The sequence below is a fragment of the Palaemon carinicauda genome, chromosome 17, assembly GCF_036898095.1.
Source record: "Palaemon carinicauda isolate YSFRI2023 chromosome 17, ASM3689809v2, whole genome shotgun sequence".
Lineage (NCBI taxonomy): Eukaryota > Metazoa > Arthropoda > Malacostraca > Decapoda > Palaemonidae > Palaemon > Palaemon carinicauda.
The window spans coordinates 38,496,207-38,514,977 of record NC_090741.1 but is presented as its reverse complement, the minus strand read 5'-3'; the positions used below and the strand labels follow the sequence as shown (position 1 = coordinate 38,514,977).

Below are 18,771 nucleotides of genomic sequence, written 5' to 3'. Positions count from 1 at the left end.
TTGGTACTTAAAAAGAGACATGCCATGAATATATTTATTGGACAGGTCTTAGGATCTGCCATCTCTTTACAAGTGATACCATTCGTAAATTACTTAAGTTTGCTCTCTACACATAGCAAAATTTCCAGAAGAGTAACACTATTAATGCTTATTAACACCTGGGTAATAGAACAACTGTTTCTGTCTGTGCTTTTTGGCCCATTTTCTCCCTTTGTGGAGCTACTTTTTGTAGTTATGCACAAGTCTTTGATGATTAATGTTGATGCCATGGAACAAGTTAGATCTTAAGGAGCTGTCTTATATTTTTTCCATCACTCTTCATACCCTCTTTGGATGATTTTACAGTGTTATTTTTATCTCATTGGTCAGCATTTGGCGTACACAATGGGAAAGTTTATCGTTATAACAAAATTGGGGTTTGTATTGTGTTAACTGAAAAAGATGAAAAACCTTCCTGGTTAGTTGCCTGTTCTTTTTAGCAGATGGAATCCATAGTTAACATACTTGCATTTACTTACAAATCACACTTATGCTATTGAGGAAGAGAATAAAACCTGTATGAAAACCTTAATTTATTACATTATAATTAAAAAACTATTTACAGAGCCATTTATCCCATTCAGATGTGTAGTGCTACACATACATGCAGACATTGTTGAAAGTTTGGAAACCAAATCTGTATCAAATAAAATTTTATTAATCTATTCTTGCATTTTCTTTTGACCTTTTACACTTTTACATTATGACTTGTAATATAGAATTTGCTTGGTACACTTAAATGCCAAACCTGCTGCCAAAATGGCCAAAGCAGGATGTTTAGACTGTTTGGGTATAAACATGGAAGGAATACCTCCATTGAGAAAAACCATTTTTGAAGTAAACAAAAAATGGTTTCATTAACAAAAGAGTACCTTTATTCTCCACACTATTTAAAATCTAATTTGTACAGTACTCGACATCTCCAAGGAGCATCAATGCAAAATTTTTCACTCCCTTTCAAACGAACTGAATTTCACAATCCTTATAGAATAGACAGTTTCAACGATTTTGATATGGTAATTGTCCTAAATCACATTCTTTTCTTGTGATATGAAATCGTGTCAAACAAAGTAAAAGTTTTATCCATCTCACTCAAGTTCTTTTCTTTTGTATTTCTTCTCAGAATGTGCTTGTTCGATGATAAACTCAAGAAAAACTATTTGATTTGAGAAAACAATGTCTCCCATTCAAAAAGAAAATACTGTATTGGAAAACCATTTCAACAATATAAAATTAATAGCTGTACTTTCTTGAAAAGAATATTGATGAGAACTGAAAAGAATTTTTCTTGTAAATATAACGACAAAACCAAAACGCTTGCACATATCTGCACTCTTCAGAAGGCGTATCTAGTTCTTATGTCTTCCAGCCGTTTTGAGAGTTCATTTGGCGTCTTGTCCAGCTCTTCAGCGATATTCCTCTGCTTGCCGGCATCCACCATATTGAACTGTTCGCACAAATCTCCATCGATAACATTCTATAGGAAAAGAAAAAGTTGCATGGAATCATTCACTTTTATCTCATTAACAATCTACTTGCAAAGAAAAATATTTGAGAGCAACATTGAAACAACCACATGAAAAATAAAAATTTTAGAGAAAAGTAAATAAATTTAAAGTTGTTACTTAAATAATTTGGAAGTGTTCGATAATTAAAAACTTCCATCAAAGCTTAGCAACTCCACACCAATAATATCTCTATGATCTACATTTCTATAAATTATAATTTTATCAACTTTGGTCATATTTTTTTAATTCTCATATAAGATTTGTGTAATACTAAAATACAAAATAAAGTAAAGGGATTCATTTACTGGTTTAGTCTGATGAAACTTTTGTAAGTTCTGATTAAGATGAGGGTAATTGGACTAACCCAAGTAAAATTATATTTTACTCAAGACTATTGTAGGGATATGCTGTCCTAGGTTGTGGAGAGAAAAATTGAGAAGAAAATTTTATTTGGCATGACGGATTATGCAAACCATAGTTCAAAATATTATTCATGTGTAATATAAACAAGATTTATGTAAGAAATAAAGGAAAAAATGTACAAAAGGGGACTTGCCTTAACCGGGAAGAAGTATGACCTGAAGGATAAGTGGTCTCTGCCACACAATGGTGGGTGTTCTGTCCTCATGTGCATTTCAAGATTTTGAAATAATTCGTGATCCTCTCTTGATGTGAAAGGTACAAGGACCCCAACGGTGCCACTGAGTGTTGTGTATACCAGAGATTCACTTCCTCCAGGAATCAGAGTTGCTTTCTGGTAAAGAATTAAGATTAGGCATTGCAATCATTTTTCTTTAATACATATACTGTATTCAGTACTGACAATAAAAGCAATTTGACATTATTGATTTTAATCACCAGCCCCAGCCTTGTATAAAAGAGGAGAATAAAAGGTTTAAGAAGCATTACTGATTCAAGTGAGGACAAGTTAAAACACAATAATTTTGTCAGTTTACTTTGCTAAAATCTAAATTTGGGCCAATTACAAGCAAAGTTAACTTAAAATATCTAAATTTTGGCTGGATTTGGTGCTGTATAACAGTGCTGGTTAAGTGCATTAGGGGTTAAAGTTTAGTTACATTAGGAGGTAAGTTAGAAATGGTTAGCCAGTACAATATAAGCATAAACAAAGGTACAGTACAGTCGTCGTCATCATCATCATCATCATCATCACCTCCTACGCCTGTTGACGCAAAGGGCCTCGGTTAGATTTTGCCAGTCCTCTCTCTCTTGAACTTTTAATTCAATACCTATCCATTGTTCATCTCCCACGTCAAGTTTCATAATTCTCAGCCATGTAGGTCTGTGTCTTCCAACACTTCTTGTGCCCTGTGGAGCCCCGTTGAAAGTTTGGTGAAGTAATCTCTCTTGGGGAGTGCAAAGTGCATGCCCAAACCATCTCCATCTACCCCTCACCATGACCTCATCCACTATGGCATTCGAGTAATCTCTTATAGTTTCATTTCTAATCCTGTCCTGTCATTTTACTCCCAATATTATTCTAAGGGATTTGTTCTCAAATCTACAAAATCTATTGGATATTGTTCCTTTGTCATACCACGACTCATATCCGTGCAATAACACAGATCTCACTAACCTGGTATATAGACTGATTTTTATAAGTAATTTCAGGCAATTTGATTTCCAAATTTTACTTAACCTAGCCATTGTTTGATTTGCTTTTTTCAATCTTTCATTAAACTAATTCCAAAGACCCTGTTTAGAGATCATAGTTCCTAAATGATTGAATGATTCTACCCCCATTAATCCCTTCTCCTTCCAATGATATTTCATCTTCCATTACGTACTCCGTTCTAATCATCACTGTGTTTTTTCTATTTATCTTCAGCCCAACCTCATGCAATATTTCATGCATTCTGGTAAACAAGCTTTATAAGTCCTGTGGCGTTTTGCTAATAAGGACAGCGTAATCATCATATTCTAGGTCCGTTAATTTCCTGTTACCAATTAAGTCCAATTCTTCTCTGCCATCCCCAACTGTTCCATGCATTACAAAATCCATGAAGAGGATAAACAACATAGGTAACAACACATTCACTTGGAGTACTCCGCGATTCACTAGAAATTCATTTGACAGGACTCCACTAACATTAACCTTGCACTTCCTATGCTTATGAACAGACCTAATCAAATATGACAAATTCGAAGATAATTTGTATTTTTCCTAACCATACAAACCTTAGCTATTTACAAAGGGTTATTACTTTTAGCGTAGCTGAAATGGCGAGCCATTAGAATTTAACGAGGGTGTATTACCCCCCGCGCTAGTTAGCGGGGGGGGTAGGGGAGTGGTAGCTAGCTACCCCTCCTCCCCCTCACACACACGTGAATACTCACTTTCACTTAGAGGTAGGACTTGTCTTGGGGGACAGGGCTGGCGGGCAAATATGTGTAAATAGCTAAGGTTTGTATGGTTAGGAAAAATACAAATTATCTTCGAATTTGTCATTTGTTCCGTAACCGAAATACAAACCACGCTATTTACAAAGGGTGACTTATCCCTTAGGAAGGGTGGAAAGTCCCCAGCCATACTGGCTTTGGCTTTACCCGGGGACTCAGAATCCGAGTGAGTCGCACTCGAGAAAAGGAGTCCCTGCACCTCACAAGTTCCTTGCTCCGCAAGGAACCATGTGGCCTACGTAAGCTTGTGTGTGAAGGAAGAAGTGTGACCCGTCTTAGGCAGTTGACCTGGAGTTCCAGAAGGAACTCTGGGTTAGGACGTTCCCAATACCACCTCGTCAGGGTATGGGGGACGCGACAGTATTGACTCAATACTCGGAACACAAGGAAGCATGGTTTACCTGCAGAGGTTCGAGGTCAGCTATGCAGAGACCAGGATGCTGCTTCCCCGTAGAGGGGATGATGAAGAAAGAAGTAAGGGCCAGACATACTTCTTTCGTTCATGCAGACTAAAACCTGATAACAATGCCCTCAACCTTCTGCTACCTGTCCAAAAAGGAGCCTGAGGTTAGACCAGCTGTTGTGTAGCCACCACAGAGCGATAGAAAACGTATCGAGACTCCTGTGGGTCACGCCCTGCAGGAAGCGGGCTGCGAAGGTCATCAGACGCTTCCAGACTCCAGCTTGTAGCACCTGCGTCACAGAGTAGTATTACTCGAAGGCGAGGACGTTGCGATATATCCAACATCGTGCTGTAGGGCGACGTGACGGGGGAGGGTTTGAAGACAGGTCGAGATGAATGTACTCGAGTCCGGGCTGAAGAGGTATACTGGTGACTCTCCCCCCATGTCCTCCATGTGTTCCCAAATCGGCTGCAACTGAGGCCAAACTGCAGCTGTTCCCAGCGCTAACCTCTCGATTCCTTACTGGCAAGAAAGAGAAGGTCTTGGGACATAACACACAGAATGGAGACTCGAAATCTTGAATGAATCGGACCGAAGGGTCGGGACCCTCAGATTCTGAGTCTAGCCAACAACTCAGGAGCGAGCCTGAATGTTGCCTTCCCCTCTTCCTTAGAAAGGGGGGAGTAGTAAGAGACCAAGAAGATTGCTTACACACTGGCCGTGGCCAGAGTGAGCAGAAGACCCAAGGCGGAATACAATCCGAGGCCTGTCGTAAAAGGGTCTTGAGAAGATCTCTTAAAGGACTAAAAGTCCGAGCCATGCTCCAAGTTGGAGGTCTTCCTCCGACTAGGGCAGGGACGATCGTAGCTTCGCATGAGCGAGGATAGATCCAGCGGGCAGGAAAAAGTTATTCCTTTAAGCCTGAAGGTCAGGGAAAGGCTGAGCGACAGGCTTCATTGCCGAGAGCGGAAAGGAGCTTCCTCCCGCCGAAAGGCAATAAGACCGTTATTGCTGGAGAAGAGGCCTCACGGGAAGAGGTATATCTCCCACGGCACCCACCACCTTAGACTCTTCACTTTGCCTGGGAGACCCCTGTGGATGACTATCGCAGATGACGCGACCTCCGTACCGCGACTGTAGCGGGTTGTCTCTTCTAGAGGAGGAAGCGTAGTGTCTCCAGGCATGAAGCCGAAGCGATGCCCCGGTTCGGGAGAGATGTCGCAGTGTGGTTGCTTGAGTAGTCTGCGCCGTGGGAGAAGCTCTCCCGGGAGTTCCGTCAGGGGAAGCAGAGGGTCCAGAAACCGTTCTGCGCATAGTCCCAGTGGAGCTCTCCCATTGAAAGGTTGACAGACAACCTGGTTTTGTTGAGACCCATTGTCCGCAGACAAAAAGGAGGGAAGACGCAGGCGTCGAATTTGTCCCACCATCACCGGAATGCATCTTGCCAGAGTCTCGGGGTCTGAGACTGGGGGTAAGACTAGTGGAAGCTTGAGGTTCCAAGGTGTTGCGATCAGGTCCCCCAGACCAGCACTTGCTGGTTACCCAAGGTCAAAGACCCCTAGGTACACTCTCTCTATGAGGCTCTGCTCGGATAGTCTGAGAGAGACATTCCCCTGCCTGGAATGAGAGAGCCGATGGTGGAATTGAGAGAATCTCAATCATCCCGGTATCTCTACTACAAGATGTGAAGGTGTGAAAATGCGTCCCCTGCTGGTTAGAATGAAGTCGACGCGCAACGGGGCGACTTGGCAGGAGCTGTAGGATCTGAAGAGGGGCCAGACTAAGGCCCTTAAGCCTGCCTGAATGATGGAGAGGTATCCTTCAGGTCTTGACTATAGGCCTGGACCGGAACATGGCCCCCCCCCCTTTCCTTTGACGAGTCCGAGAACCGCATCAAGAATGTGGGGAAAGGACGAGAATATCCACTACCATCAAGAGGCTCCATAGGTCAACACCCATTGCAGGTTTAATAGTTCCGCTGGTCCCATAGGGCCAGGGAGTCCGGTTAAACATTGCCTGAAGCCACCGGGACTTGGATCGCCCCACATGGAACTTATCCTGAGGCGACCGTTCGGACTATAGACGGGTCAATGAGGAAAGAAGAACTAGGAAACGTTCCAAGGTAGGGCTGAAAGCTCTGCTTGACTGAGAACAGGTACTGCGACTCTCCTCAGTCTTGCCACAGTCAACCGAAAGGAAGGCTCGGAGGATGCGGTAACAGAATCTGCCGTCCCCAGGTGGTCACCCATCCAAGTACCGACGTTGCTTAACCTCGCTGGACGGACGAGAAGCGGGGTTTCCAATGTGGTAAGGCGGTTGACTCAAAATCATGGCCAGATACTCCAGATGTTGAGGCAGAGGAAGAGAAGGCTCCAAGCAAAATACCATGAGCCCACACTCATGGTCACATTCCGGAAGCTAGTCCCGGCGCTGAAGAAGGTCGAAACCCGAGCCTACCGGAGTTGACCAGCCCTCCAAACAGCAGAGGAGGCGGAAGCCTGCACCTGAGCGGCCAAGAGGAAGGCAGGGAGAGTTCTCTGGGGAAACAAACCTGCTATGCCACGGCGGGATAGCCACACTGCATCATAAGCAGGAATACTTGCAGTCTAGGCTGAATTCGACGAGCACCCTGGAAGATGGATGGAATGGAAACTGAAAGTACCCGTCCTTCCGATCCAGGGTTAAAGGAGTCCTGTCGCCTCGTTACCAGTCTGATCGATTCTGCTGGTCTACGCTGGCCGAAGTTTGTTCGACAAACTTGATCAGGACTGAGAGGTCGACTATGGACATCCCCTCTCAGATCCTTCCTTACAAGAAAGGATCGACTGAGGGGACCGGGGGTGAAGCCGTCGATGATCCTAAGGAAGACCTTCGCCTAAGGTATGGATCATTCTGCCCAACCGGGCAACTCTGCTGACGCTATGGCATAGAGGTTCAGAGACACTGAATTCGCTGACAGAGACAGCAGGCGCGATATCCTTGGCTACTCACAGAGATTGTGCGGGAATGGGCATCGGGAAGCTGTCATTCGGATGAGTAACCTTAAGCATCCTCCCAGCGAAAAAACCTGCAATCCTAGAGTTCGTGAACTCCTTTTAGGCCTATGCCCCCCCGGGGTAATCTCCCGTGCCATCTGTTCCTGACAGGAGGAAACTGCAATTGGACACCTTGTCCCAGTTGTCGTAGCCGATAACTTAGGCCGACGTGGTTGAAAGAAAAGGGCGCTGGAGCCCTGCAGAGTCTGGAAGAAAGCGCCTTGGAGGAGTGAAACCGGAAGTCGATTTACTCCGCACAGCAGCTGTCTAAGTCTCTGTCCTTGGGCACAGACAAAACTCTTCTCAAGGATGGAAGGGTGTCTGAGGTCGTCGACCTCCACAGATGAGACACCCGAAGGAAGCCTTCAGTCAGCGCGTCCAGATGGTACAACATCGAGCTTGTCCGCAAGTAGATACTTAACGACGAAAGGCCAAGGTGTCTGAGCTCGAGAGGAGGAAAGTACCCTTGATCTTCCTGTAGCTTCCTTGAACCAAACCTCGGGCCGTAACCGAGGAGGGAAAGAACCTGGTAAGCTCCCAGAGGAAGAGGTAAGCAGTCACCCCTTGTCCGATGGAGAAATCTTGAACGGAAAGCCCCCCCCCGCCAAAAATCCTTCCAGGGCAGGAGAAGGAGAGAGTACTCGTACAGGAGAGGGGACCCTCGAGACCGACCTCTTGGGAACCAACTTCGCCCTGGGGGAAGTCACCACGAAGTCCACTCCTCTCTTTCTCTTCAGCGTAGGAGAGACAGCCGCTGGTTTGTTACCCTGGCCGGCGAGTACTGGTTTCATAACCCTCATTAACGCCCGTGCCAGCGGACCAAACCATGTCTGCTGCTCCAAGGACACAGAGTCCGAAATCCTCGCTAAGGTGAAAGGGATCGGGCGATCCTTTGGAGTGGACCCGACGGTACCTGCCTGAAAAGAAGGTGGGGAAGAATGCTGTACTGACCTGTCTTCGTCCTGCACTACCAACCTGTGCTTGGATGGAGGTGATCCCGAGTGCCGTCTAGGAGCACGCGTCCCTGCTGCTACCACCGGCTGTGGAATTCGCCGCGAACTATGGTCGCGCGAGGGCGAACGGTTGCGCAAAGGCGAACAGTCGCGCAAAGGCAAACGGTTGCGCAAAGGCGAACAGTCGCGCAAAGGCGAATGGTCGCGCGGGCGCGCAGGCGAGCGGTCGAGCGATCGCGCGGGCGCGCAGGCGAGCGATCGCGCGGGCGCGCAGGCGAGCGATCGCTCGGGCGCGCAGGCGAACGATCGCGCGGGCGCGCAGGCGAGCGATCGCGCGGGCGAGCGATCGCGCGGGCGAGCGATCGCGCGGGCGCGCAGGCGAGCGATCGCGCGGGCGCGCAGGCGAGCGATCGCGCAGGCGAGTGGGCAGGTAAATGAACACGTGTCCGAGGCGACGAACGCAAGCGATGGCGTGACGGCGAGGGATCGTGCTGCCGCGTAGGTGAAGAAGATCGCTGGCGATAATGACCGCGTGATGGTAAGCGATGGCGAGCAGCATGTGTAGGTGAATGATCGCGTGAAAGGGTGCGATGGTGATCAGCATCCGCAGGAGGGCGATCGTTCAGGGTTGTGCGATGAGGAGCAGCATGCGTAAGCGGGCAATCGTGCAGGGTTGTGCGATGGCGAGCAGCATGCGCAGGTGAATGATCGCGTGAAAAGGTGCGATGGTGATCAGCATCCGCAGGAGGGCGATCGTTCAGGGTTGTGCGATGAGGAGCAGCATGCGTAAGCGGGCAATCGTGCAGGGTTGTGCGATGGCGAGCAGCATGCGCAGGAGAATGATCGCGTGAAAAGGTGCGATGGTGATCAGCATCCGCAGGAGGGCGATCGTTCAGGGTTGTGCGATGAGGAGCAGCATGCGTAAGCGGGCAATCGTGCAGGGTTGTGCGATGGCGAGCAGCATGCGCAGGTGAATGATCGCGTGAAAGGGTGCGATGGTGATCAGCATCCGCAGGAGGGCGGTCGTTCAGGGTTGTGCGATGAGGAGCAGCATGCGTAATCAGCATCTGCAGTTGAGGGTCGCGCGATGGCGATCAGCATCCGCAGTTGAGGGTCGCGCGATGGCGATCAGCATCCGCAGTTGAGGGTCGCGCGATGGCGATCAGCATCCGCAGTTGAGGGTCGTGCGATGGCGATCAGCATGCGCAGGTGAGCTAGTAGCTGGCGAACCATGTTCCTTCAGAAGTGTTGGAGAACGTTGGCGTGCCAGCTGTAACACACGTGGGCGATCCGGAGATCGCTGGCGAGCTGATGATCGCCGGCGAGCTGATGATCGCTGACGAGCAGAAGGCTACGCGTGGAAGCCTGCGCAAAGAAGAAGTCCTTGACCCCGACCTGAACTGAAGTTCTAGATCGCGAGGGCGAACGTGGGCGCACGGGGCACGTAACAGGAACCGCAGGGAAGATCATCTTGAAAGCGCTGACGAACAGGAGAGCGCTGATGAGCAGAAGGGCGCGCAGGGAAACCCTGATACGCAAGGGAAGAACCCCCGTGGGGGCAACCCTTTGCCCCGAAGGAATCGTTGTCCGCCGGGAGACTGATGTCCGTCGGAAGACCGCTGTCCGTCGGGCAGACCGTTGTCCGTCGGGAAGACCGTTGCCCGTCGGAAGACGAGATCAGACTGCTGTCCATCTGCACCAAGGCGGAAGATCGAGAAAAAAAGGAGTGTAGGCTGCAAACGGAGATCCAAAAGGGCGCCTCAAGCACCCTTATAGGGAGATGAGAGGCCCTTACGACGAGGCGGACGGAGGGCCTTACGGCGAGGGAGGCCAACAGCAACAAAAGAAACCTCCGAAGAGGAGTCTCTATGAGTGTACTCTCTCGCGAACGAAAGAGAAACACTTCGAGGAAGAGACTGGTCAGCCAGTGACCTAAAAGGAGCAATCCTCCGAAGAGGAGCTCCTGCAGTTGCCCAGCCCCTTGAGCGAAACTGCAGGTGCGACCGCTCAGCACCAAGAGCATAGTCGCACGAAAAAAAAAAAAAAAAAAAAAAAAAAAAAAAAAAAAAAAAAGGCAAGAGAAGAACCCCCCAAAAGGGGAAAAACTCAAGCCTGGACAGGAAAAACTTCCCTCGGAAGGAAAGTTATCCGCCCAAGGAGGCAAGCCTCCTGACTGTTCTAAAATGAACTGGAGAGCTGTCCGTCGACACGGGAGTACTACCAGTAGAAGGAGACACGCCCCTGACGAAAATACAAGGGGGGAGGCAGCAACAGCCGAATCCCCAGGACTCAACCAGACAGCTCACACCGTTGCTATATTACAGAAACGAACTAGATCGGTAACTGTAAAAAAATAAAACAAATAATAATATTAGTACACATTCATTCCCCCGGGAAGGCTCCGAAGAGGAATCCCGAGGGAAAGGAACAAGAATTACACAACAGGCACGTGCCCTCACAACCACTTACACTCGCGGAAGGAGAGCTGTAACCAAAACAGAATTATAACAATTATAATTATGTAACTATGTAATTATGTAATTAAAAAATGAATGAACACTAAAGAAAGAACGAAAACCCCGAAAGGAATCGTTCTACAAGCTGAAAAAAAAAACAACTACAATTAGATTCATAACTAATTGATACAAACGTACGCGTAGCAACCCCCCACACGGAAAGGAAGCTAGGCTACAAGGGCGTAGTAACACGTAGTAAAAGGGTGAACGACCTCAAGAGAGAGAGAGAAAGACATAAGTCAAACTCGATCGCCACCCATAAAATACGCCGTGGTGGCCTAACTGCCGAGGCCTCCACGTAGATATCGTACACTACACACACACATCTGAAAAGGAAACTTACTTATTTCTATACTCAAATATATATACAAACATGAAAACATGTTTACATATATATTGAGTAAAAGAAAAGTAAGCGATTAAGTAAAGACAAAACAGACAATGGCTGCCAAGCGAGGACCAAGACAGAGACGTCTGTCACAGTCCGAGCCAAAAGTGAAAGTGAGTATTCACGTGTGTGTGAGGGGGAGGAGGGGTAGCTAGCTACCACTCCCCTACCCCCCCCCGCTAACTAGCGCGGGGGGTAATACACCCTCGTTAAATTCTAATGGCTCGCCATTTCAGCTACGCTAAAAGTAATAACCCTTTGTAAATAGCGTGGTTTGTATTTCGGTTACGGAACAATTACATATTTAACAGGAACTCTATAATAATGCAGGACTCTCCATAAAACTGGCTGGTGCACGCTATCAAAGGCTTTTTCATAGTCCACAAATGCCATCAAAAGTGGATTTCTATATTCTACACATTACTGTATAACATGTCTTGAAATGAAAATTTGGTCAGTACAACTTTAACCTTTTTGAAATCCTGCTTGTTCATCTCTCAGTTTTCCATAAATTTTTCATGACAACTGATGTAAGTGTGATGCCTCTGTAATTATTGCAATCAGTCAGTAGAGTAGAAGGATATAAATTTATAGCAAGTAGGTATAAGGGTAGAAGAATCACTGCAAAGACCCTTAAGTAATGCCAACAGAAATCCTAGTTTTCAGCGCCTCATTGGTGTACAATAAGGTTATGTGAAAAATTAGTCTAACATTCACAAGAAATTAATATTAAATTTAAGTAAAGGGGTTTAGCAATATTGGGATTAGTCAATGGTTGGATGGGGGACTGGCAATTAAAGCCAGAAGTTGTTAGTAACTAGATTCTACTGATCTTTTATAACTCTTCAACTGTCAAAAAAAATCATCAAAGGAAAGTTTGCTGTACACCATCTTAAAAACCAGTACAGTACCAATGTAATCAAATTTTAAATTTCCTTAATCTTAACTTAAGAGGCTGTTGGAGAATACATGTAATTAAATCCTTCACTATCTTAAGAAGCTGTCTTTCATTCTTTCAACTTTCTTAAAATTAGAAGGAACAACAAAAAAGTAATTTGAAAATGTTGACTTACCTGAATAAAAAAATTTCAACAAATCTAGCATACCACTCCAAACTACCCAAACCATGAACAGCTTGCTGTCCAAACTCTTAACTTTTACTTCTTATTGCAATTCTGGGGTTCTCCCAAAGTTGCACTAAGAGCTGAATAGCCTTCCAAACCCCAGTGTCAGTTTATATAACCCAAAATCTGTAAATCTAAATCCATTTACTAAAAACTTTTGAAAATAAATTACATTAGAGAAATTTAAAAGCAACCGTTATAACAAATAAACGCACAACACATTGTTACCTCTAGAGTGTTCACAGTCTCTCCTACGTGGAAATTAGCCACAACTTCGGTCTTCTGGGAGGCTCCATTTAACAAACCTCGATCCCAAAGGGCCTTGTTTCCCGTTGGATCTTCATCTACATCGTCATTTATGTCATTCCCTAAACGGACCTGAAAAAATAAAACTACAATGTATAATCAAGACATTAATTAGGAAGTTATATTTCTAGATTCTAAGTCTGACCCAAAATGATGAGTTCTGTAGAGGTGAAAACTGAAGCAAAGATGTTTAAAGAAATAGGACTACTGCATGGTAAGAAACCATAGGAAATTCTCCAAAGTTTGAAGAAAAAGAGACATGATTGAAACCTTACCGCACACAAATAGTAGAGAATAAATTTGGCAATATATGAAGAATTTATAAATCTTGTATGGCATTAATAAAGAGTAAGGAAAAATGTCACCACATATCCTACATATTATTAAGAATTAGAATTTGCATAAGCATACAGTAACTAGCTTTTTAATTTCCCATTAACATGAGAAACATGTCTAGTATCAAATACAGAACATTTTAAAAGGTAGGTATATCAAATATTTTTTCTATCCTGCTCACTGAAAACTAAAGAACTAAACTACTTACCACAGCTATGTTGCCAAATTTATCAGCAACAGCAGCAGTGTCGTAATCCAATAAGCACGATGTTGTGACCCAGCGCTGATTTGTGTCGTCGGTAAATATGATGAGTTGATTCTCGTGTCTTTTGTAACGTAGCACAAACAGACTCTCTTGGACATCACTGACAAAAACTCTTTGACCACGAGCTTTGATGTCAACAATCAAGCTTGGTATGTGCTGTTGGTGTAAAGATTTTTTTTTGTAAAAGAATGCACTAACTGTATCCCTGTAACTAAATCACAGATTGAAAAAGTTCTGGCATCAATACTGGTTAATAAAAAAAAAATTCTTAAATGTAATATTCAAACAATAAATGAAGAGCTCTATGATGCATAGTATTATTCACTCATAAGGAGACATGTTATCTCAAGATGGGTTATGAACTATATTCTAATATCCAAACTTGTTTTGGTGCACTGTAATGTCACATCACGAATACAGCAAATGGATGATGTTTACACAATTGACCATAATTTAATAAATAGAAAAAAATTTTAGAAAAGAAAAAACTGGCCTTCAGAATTACTCCAGTATTACCTATGAAATATGACAAATTCGAAGATAATTTGTATTTTTCCTAACCATACAAACCTTAGCTATTTACAAAGGTTATTACTTTTAGCGTAGCTGAAATGGTGAGCCATTAGAATTTAACGAGGGTGTATTACCCCCGCGCTAGTTAGCGGGGGGGTAGGGGAGTGGTAGCTAGCTACCCCTCCTCCCCCTCACACACAGGTGAATACTCACTTTCACTTAGAGGTAGGACTTGTCTTGGGGGACAGGGCTGGCGGGCAAATATGTGTAAATAGCTAAGGTTTGTATGGTTAGGAAAAATACAAATTATCTTCGAATTTGTCATTTGTTCCGTAACCGAAATACAAACCACGCTATTTACAAAGGGTGACTTATCCCTTAGGAAGGGTGGAAAGTCCCCAGCAATACTGGCTTTGGCTTTACCCGGGGACTCAGAATCCGAGTGAGTCGCACTCGAGAAAAGGAGTCCCTGCACCTCACAAGTTCCTTGCACCGCAAGGAACCATGTGGCCTACGTAAGCTTGTGTGTGAAGGAAGAAGTGTGACCCGTCCTAGGCAGTTGACCTGGAGTTCCAGAAGGAACTCTGGGTTAGGACGTTCCCAATACCACCTCGTCAGGGTATGGGGGACGCGACAGTATTGACTCAATACTCGGAACACAAGGAAGCATGGTTTACCTGCAGAGGTTCGAGGTCAGCTATGCAGAGACCAGGATGCTGCTTCCCCGTAGAGGGGATGATGAAGAAAGAAGTAAGGGCCAGACATACTTCTTTCGTTCATGCAGACTAAAACCTGATAACAATGCCCTCAACCTTCTGCTACCTGTCCAAAAAGGAGCCTGAGGTTAGACCAGCTGTTGTGTAGCCACCACAGAGCGATAGAAAACGTATCGAGACTCCTGTGGGTCACGCCCTGCAGGAAGCGGGCTGCGAAGGTCATCAGACGCTTCCAGACTCCAGCTTGTAGCACCTGCGTCACAGAGTAGTATTACTCGAAGGCGAGGGACGTTGCGATGTATCCAACATCGTGCTGTAGGGCGACGTGACGGGGGAGGGTCTGAAGACAGGTCGAGATGAATGTCCTTGAGTCCGGGCTGAAGAGGTATACTGGTGACTCTCCCCCCATGTCCTCCTTGTGTTCCCAAATCGGCTGCAACTGAGGCCAAACTGCAGCTGTTCCTAGCGCTAACCTCTCGATTCCTGTACTGGCAAGAAAGAGAAGGTCTTGGGACATCAGACACAGAATGGAGACTCAAAATCTTGAATGAATCGGACCGAAGGGTCGGGACCCTCAGATTCTGAGTCTAGCCAACAACTCAGGAGCGAGCCTGAATGTTGCCTTCCCCTCTTCCTTAGAAAGGGGGGGGAGTAGTAAGAGACCAAGAAGATTGCTTACACACTGGCCGTGGCCAGAGTGAGCAGAAGACCCAAGGCGGAATACAATCCGAGGCCTGTCATAAAAGGGTCTTGAGAAGATCTCTTAAAGGACTAAAAGTCCGAGCCATGCTCCAAGTTGGAGGTCTTCCTCCGACTAGGGCAGGGACGATCGTAGCTTCGCATGAGCGAGGATAGATCCAGCGGGCAGGAAAAAGTTATTCCTTTAAGCCTGAAGGTCAGGGAAAGGCTGAGCGACAGGCTTCATTGCCAAGAGCGGAAGGAGTTTCCTCCCGCCGAAAGGCAATAAGACCGTTATTGCTGGAGAAGAGGCCTCACGGGAAGAGGTATATCTCCCACGGCACCAACCACCTTAGACTCTTCACTTTGCCTGGGAGACCCCTGTGGATGACTATCGCAGATGACGCGACCTCCGTACCGCGACTGTAGCGGGTTGTCTCTTCTAGAGGAGGAAGCGTAGTGTCTCCAGGCATGAAGCCGAAGCGACGTCCCGGTTCGGGAGAGATGTCGCAGTGTGGTTGCTTGAGTAGTCTGCGCCGTGGGAGAAGCTCTCCCGGGAGTTCCGTCAGGGGAAGCAGAGGGTCCAGAAACCGTTCTGCGCATAGTCCCAGTGGAGCTCTCCCATTGAAAGGTTGACAGACAGCCTGGTTTTGTTGAGACCCATTGTCCGCAGACAAAAAGGAGGGAAGACGCAGGCGTCGAAGTTGTCCCACCATCACCGGAATGCATCTTGCCAGAGTCTCGGGGTCTGAGACTGGGGGGAAAACTAGCGGAAGCTTGAGGTTCCAAGCTGTCGCGATCAGGTCCCCCAGACCAGCACTTGCTGGTTACCCAAGGTCAAAGACCCTTAGGTACACTCTCTCTATGAGGCTCTGCTCGGATAGTCTGAGAGAAACATTCCCCTGCCTGGAATGAGAGAGCCGATGGTGGAATTGAGAGAATCTCAATCATCCCGGTATCTCTACTGCAAGATGTGAAGGTGTGAAAATGCGTCCCCTGCTGGTTAGCATGAAGTCGACACGCAACGGGGCGACTTGGCAGGAGCGGTAGGATCTGAAGAGGGGCCAGACTAAGGCCCTTAAGCCTGCCTGAATGATGGAGAGGTATCCTTCAGGTCTTGACCATAGGCCTGGACCGGAACATGCCCCCCCCCTTTCCTTTGACGAGTCCGAGAACCGCATCAAGAATGTGGGGAAAGGACGAGAATATCCACTACCATCAAGAGGCTCCATAGGTCAACACCCATTGCAGGTTTAATAGTTCCGCTGGTCCCATAGGGCCAGGGAGTCCGGTTAAACATTGCCTGAAGCCACCGGAACTTGGATCGCCCCACATGGAACTTATCCTGAGGCGACCGTTCGGACTATAAACGGGTCAATGAGGAAAGAAGAACTAGGAAACGTTTCAAGGTAGGGCTGAAAACTCTGCTTGACTGAGAACAGGTACTGCGACTCTCCTCAGTCTTGCCACAGTCAACCGAAAGGAAGGCTCGGAGGATGTGGTAACAGAATCTGGCGTCCCCAGGTGGTCACCCATCCAAGTACCGACGTTGCTTAACCTCGCTGGACGGACGAGAAGCGGGGTTTCCAATGTGGTAAGGCGGTTGACTCAATATCATGGCCAGATACTCCAGATGTTGAGGCAGAGGAAGAGAAGGCTCCAAGCAAAATACCATGAGCCCACACTCATGGTCAGCATTCGGAAGCTTTTCCCGGCGCTGAAGAAGGTCGAAACCCGAGCCTACCGGAGTTGACCAGCCCTCCAAACAGCAGAGGAGGCGGAAGTCTGCACCTGAGCGGCCAAGAGGAAGGCAGGGAGAGTTCTCTGGGGAAACAAACCTGCTATGCCACGGCGGGATAGCCACACTGCATCATAAGCAGGAATACTTGCAGTTTAGGCTGAATTCGACGAGCACCCTGGAAGATGGATGGAATGGAAACTGAAAGTACCCGTCCTTCCGATCCAGGGTTAAAGGAGTCCTGTCGCCTCGTTACCAGTCTGATCGATTCTGCTGGTCTACGCTGGCCAAAGTTTGTTCGACAAACTTGATCAGGGCTGAGAGGTCGACTATGGACATCCCCTCTCAGATCCTTCCTTACAAGAAAGGATCGACTGAGGGGGCCGGGGGTGAAGCCGTCGATGATCCTAAGGAAGACCTTCGCCTAAGGTATGGATCATTCTGCCCAACCGGGCAACTCTGCTGATGCTATGGCATAGAGGTTCAGAGACACTGAATTCGCTGACAGAGACGGCAGGCGCGATATCCTTGGCTACTCACAGAGATTGTGCGGGAATGGGCATCGGGAAGCTGTCATTCGGATGAGTAACCTTAAGCATCCTCCCAGCGAAAAAACCTGCAATCCTAGAGTTCGTGAACTCCTTTTAGGACTATGCCCCCCCGGGGGAGTCTCCCGTGCCATCTGTTCCTGACAGGAGGAAACTGCAATTGGACACCTTGTCCCAGTTGTCGTAGCCGATAACTTAGGCCGACGTGGTTGAAAGAAAAGGGAGCTGGAGCCCTGCAGAGTCTGGGAGAAAGCGCCTTGGAGGAGTGAAACCGGAAGTCGATTTACTCCGCACAGCAGATGTTTAAGTCTCTGTCCTTGGGCAAAGACAAAACTCTTCTCAAGGATGGAAGGGTGTCTGAGGTCGTTGACCTCCACAGATGAGACACCCGAAGGAAGCCTTCAGTCAGTGCGTCCAGATGGTACAACATCGAGCTTGTCCGCAAGTAGATACTTAACGACGAAAGGCCAAGGTGCCTGAGCTCGAGAGGAGGAAAGTACCCTTGATCTTCCTGTAGCTTCCTTGAACCAAACCTCGGGCCGTAACCGAGGAGGGAAAGAACCTGGTAAGCTCCCAGAGGAAGAGGTAAGCAGTCACCCCTTGTCCGATGGAGAAATCTTTAACGGAAAGACCCCCCGCCAAAAATCCTTCCAGGGCGGGAGAAGGAGAGAGTACTCGTGCAGGAGAGGGGACCCTCGAGACCGACCTCTTGGGAACCAACTTCGCCCTGGGGGAAGTCACCACGAAGTCCACTCCTCTCTTTCTCTTCAGCGTAGGAGAGACAGCCGCTGGTTTGTTACCCTGGCCGGTGAGTGCTGGTTTCATAACCCTCATTAACGCCCGTGCCAGCGGATCAAACCATGTCTGCTGCTCCAAGGACACAGAGTCCGAAATCCTCGCTAAGGTGAAAGGGATCGGGCGATCCTTTGGAGAGGACACGACGGTTCCTGCCTGAAAAGAAGGTGGGAAGAATGCTGTACTGACCTGTCTTCGTCCTGCACTACCAACCTGTGCTTGGATGGAGGTGATCCCGAGTGCCGCCTAGGAGCACGCGTCCCTGCTGCTACCACCGGCTGTGGAATTCGCCGCGAACTATGGTCGCGCGAGGGCGAACGGTCGCGCAAAGGCGAATGGTCGCGCGGGCGCACAGGCGAGTGGTCGCGCGGGCGCGCAGGCGAGCGGTCGCGAGGGCGCGCAGGCGAGCGATCGCGCGGGCGCGCAGGCGAGCGATCGCGCGGGCGCGCAGGCGAGCGATCGCGCGGGCGCGCAGGCGAATGGGCGTG

The 18,771-nt window shown here is 47.4% G+C and overlaps 1 protein-coding gene across 1 annotated transcript in view; it reads right to left on the bottom strand.

Annotated features, from left to right (window-relative positions):
* Nucleotides 1-559: 559 nt before the first annotated feature.
* Sf3b3 (splicing factor 3b subunit 3) overlaps nucleotides 560-18,771 on the bottom strand; it is a 162,220-nt gene continuing 144,008 nt past the window's right edge. The window contains exons 22-25 of the mRNA XM_068390881.1: nucleotides 13,239-13,451; nucleotides 12,617-12,766; nucleotides 2,104-2,301; nucleotides 560-1,516 (exon numbers count right to left, since the gene is read on the bottom strand). Coding sequence (XP_068246982.1) covers nucleotides 1,376-1,516; nucleotides 2,104-2,301; nucleotides 12,617-12,766; nucleotides 13,239-13,451 — 702 coding nt within the window. The 3' untranslated portion in view covers nucleotides 560-1,375. The remainder of the gene's footprint in view (nucleotides 1,517-2,103; nucleotides 2,302-12,616; nucleotides 12,767-13,238; nucleotides 13,452-18,771) is intronic.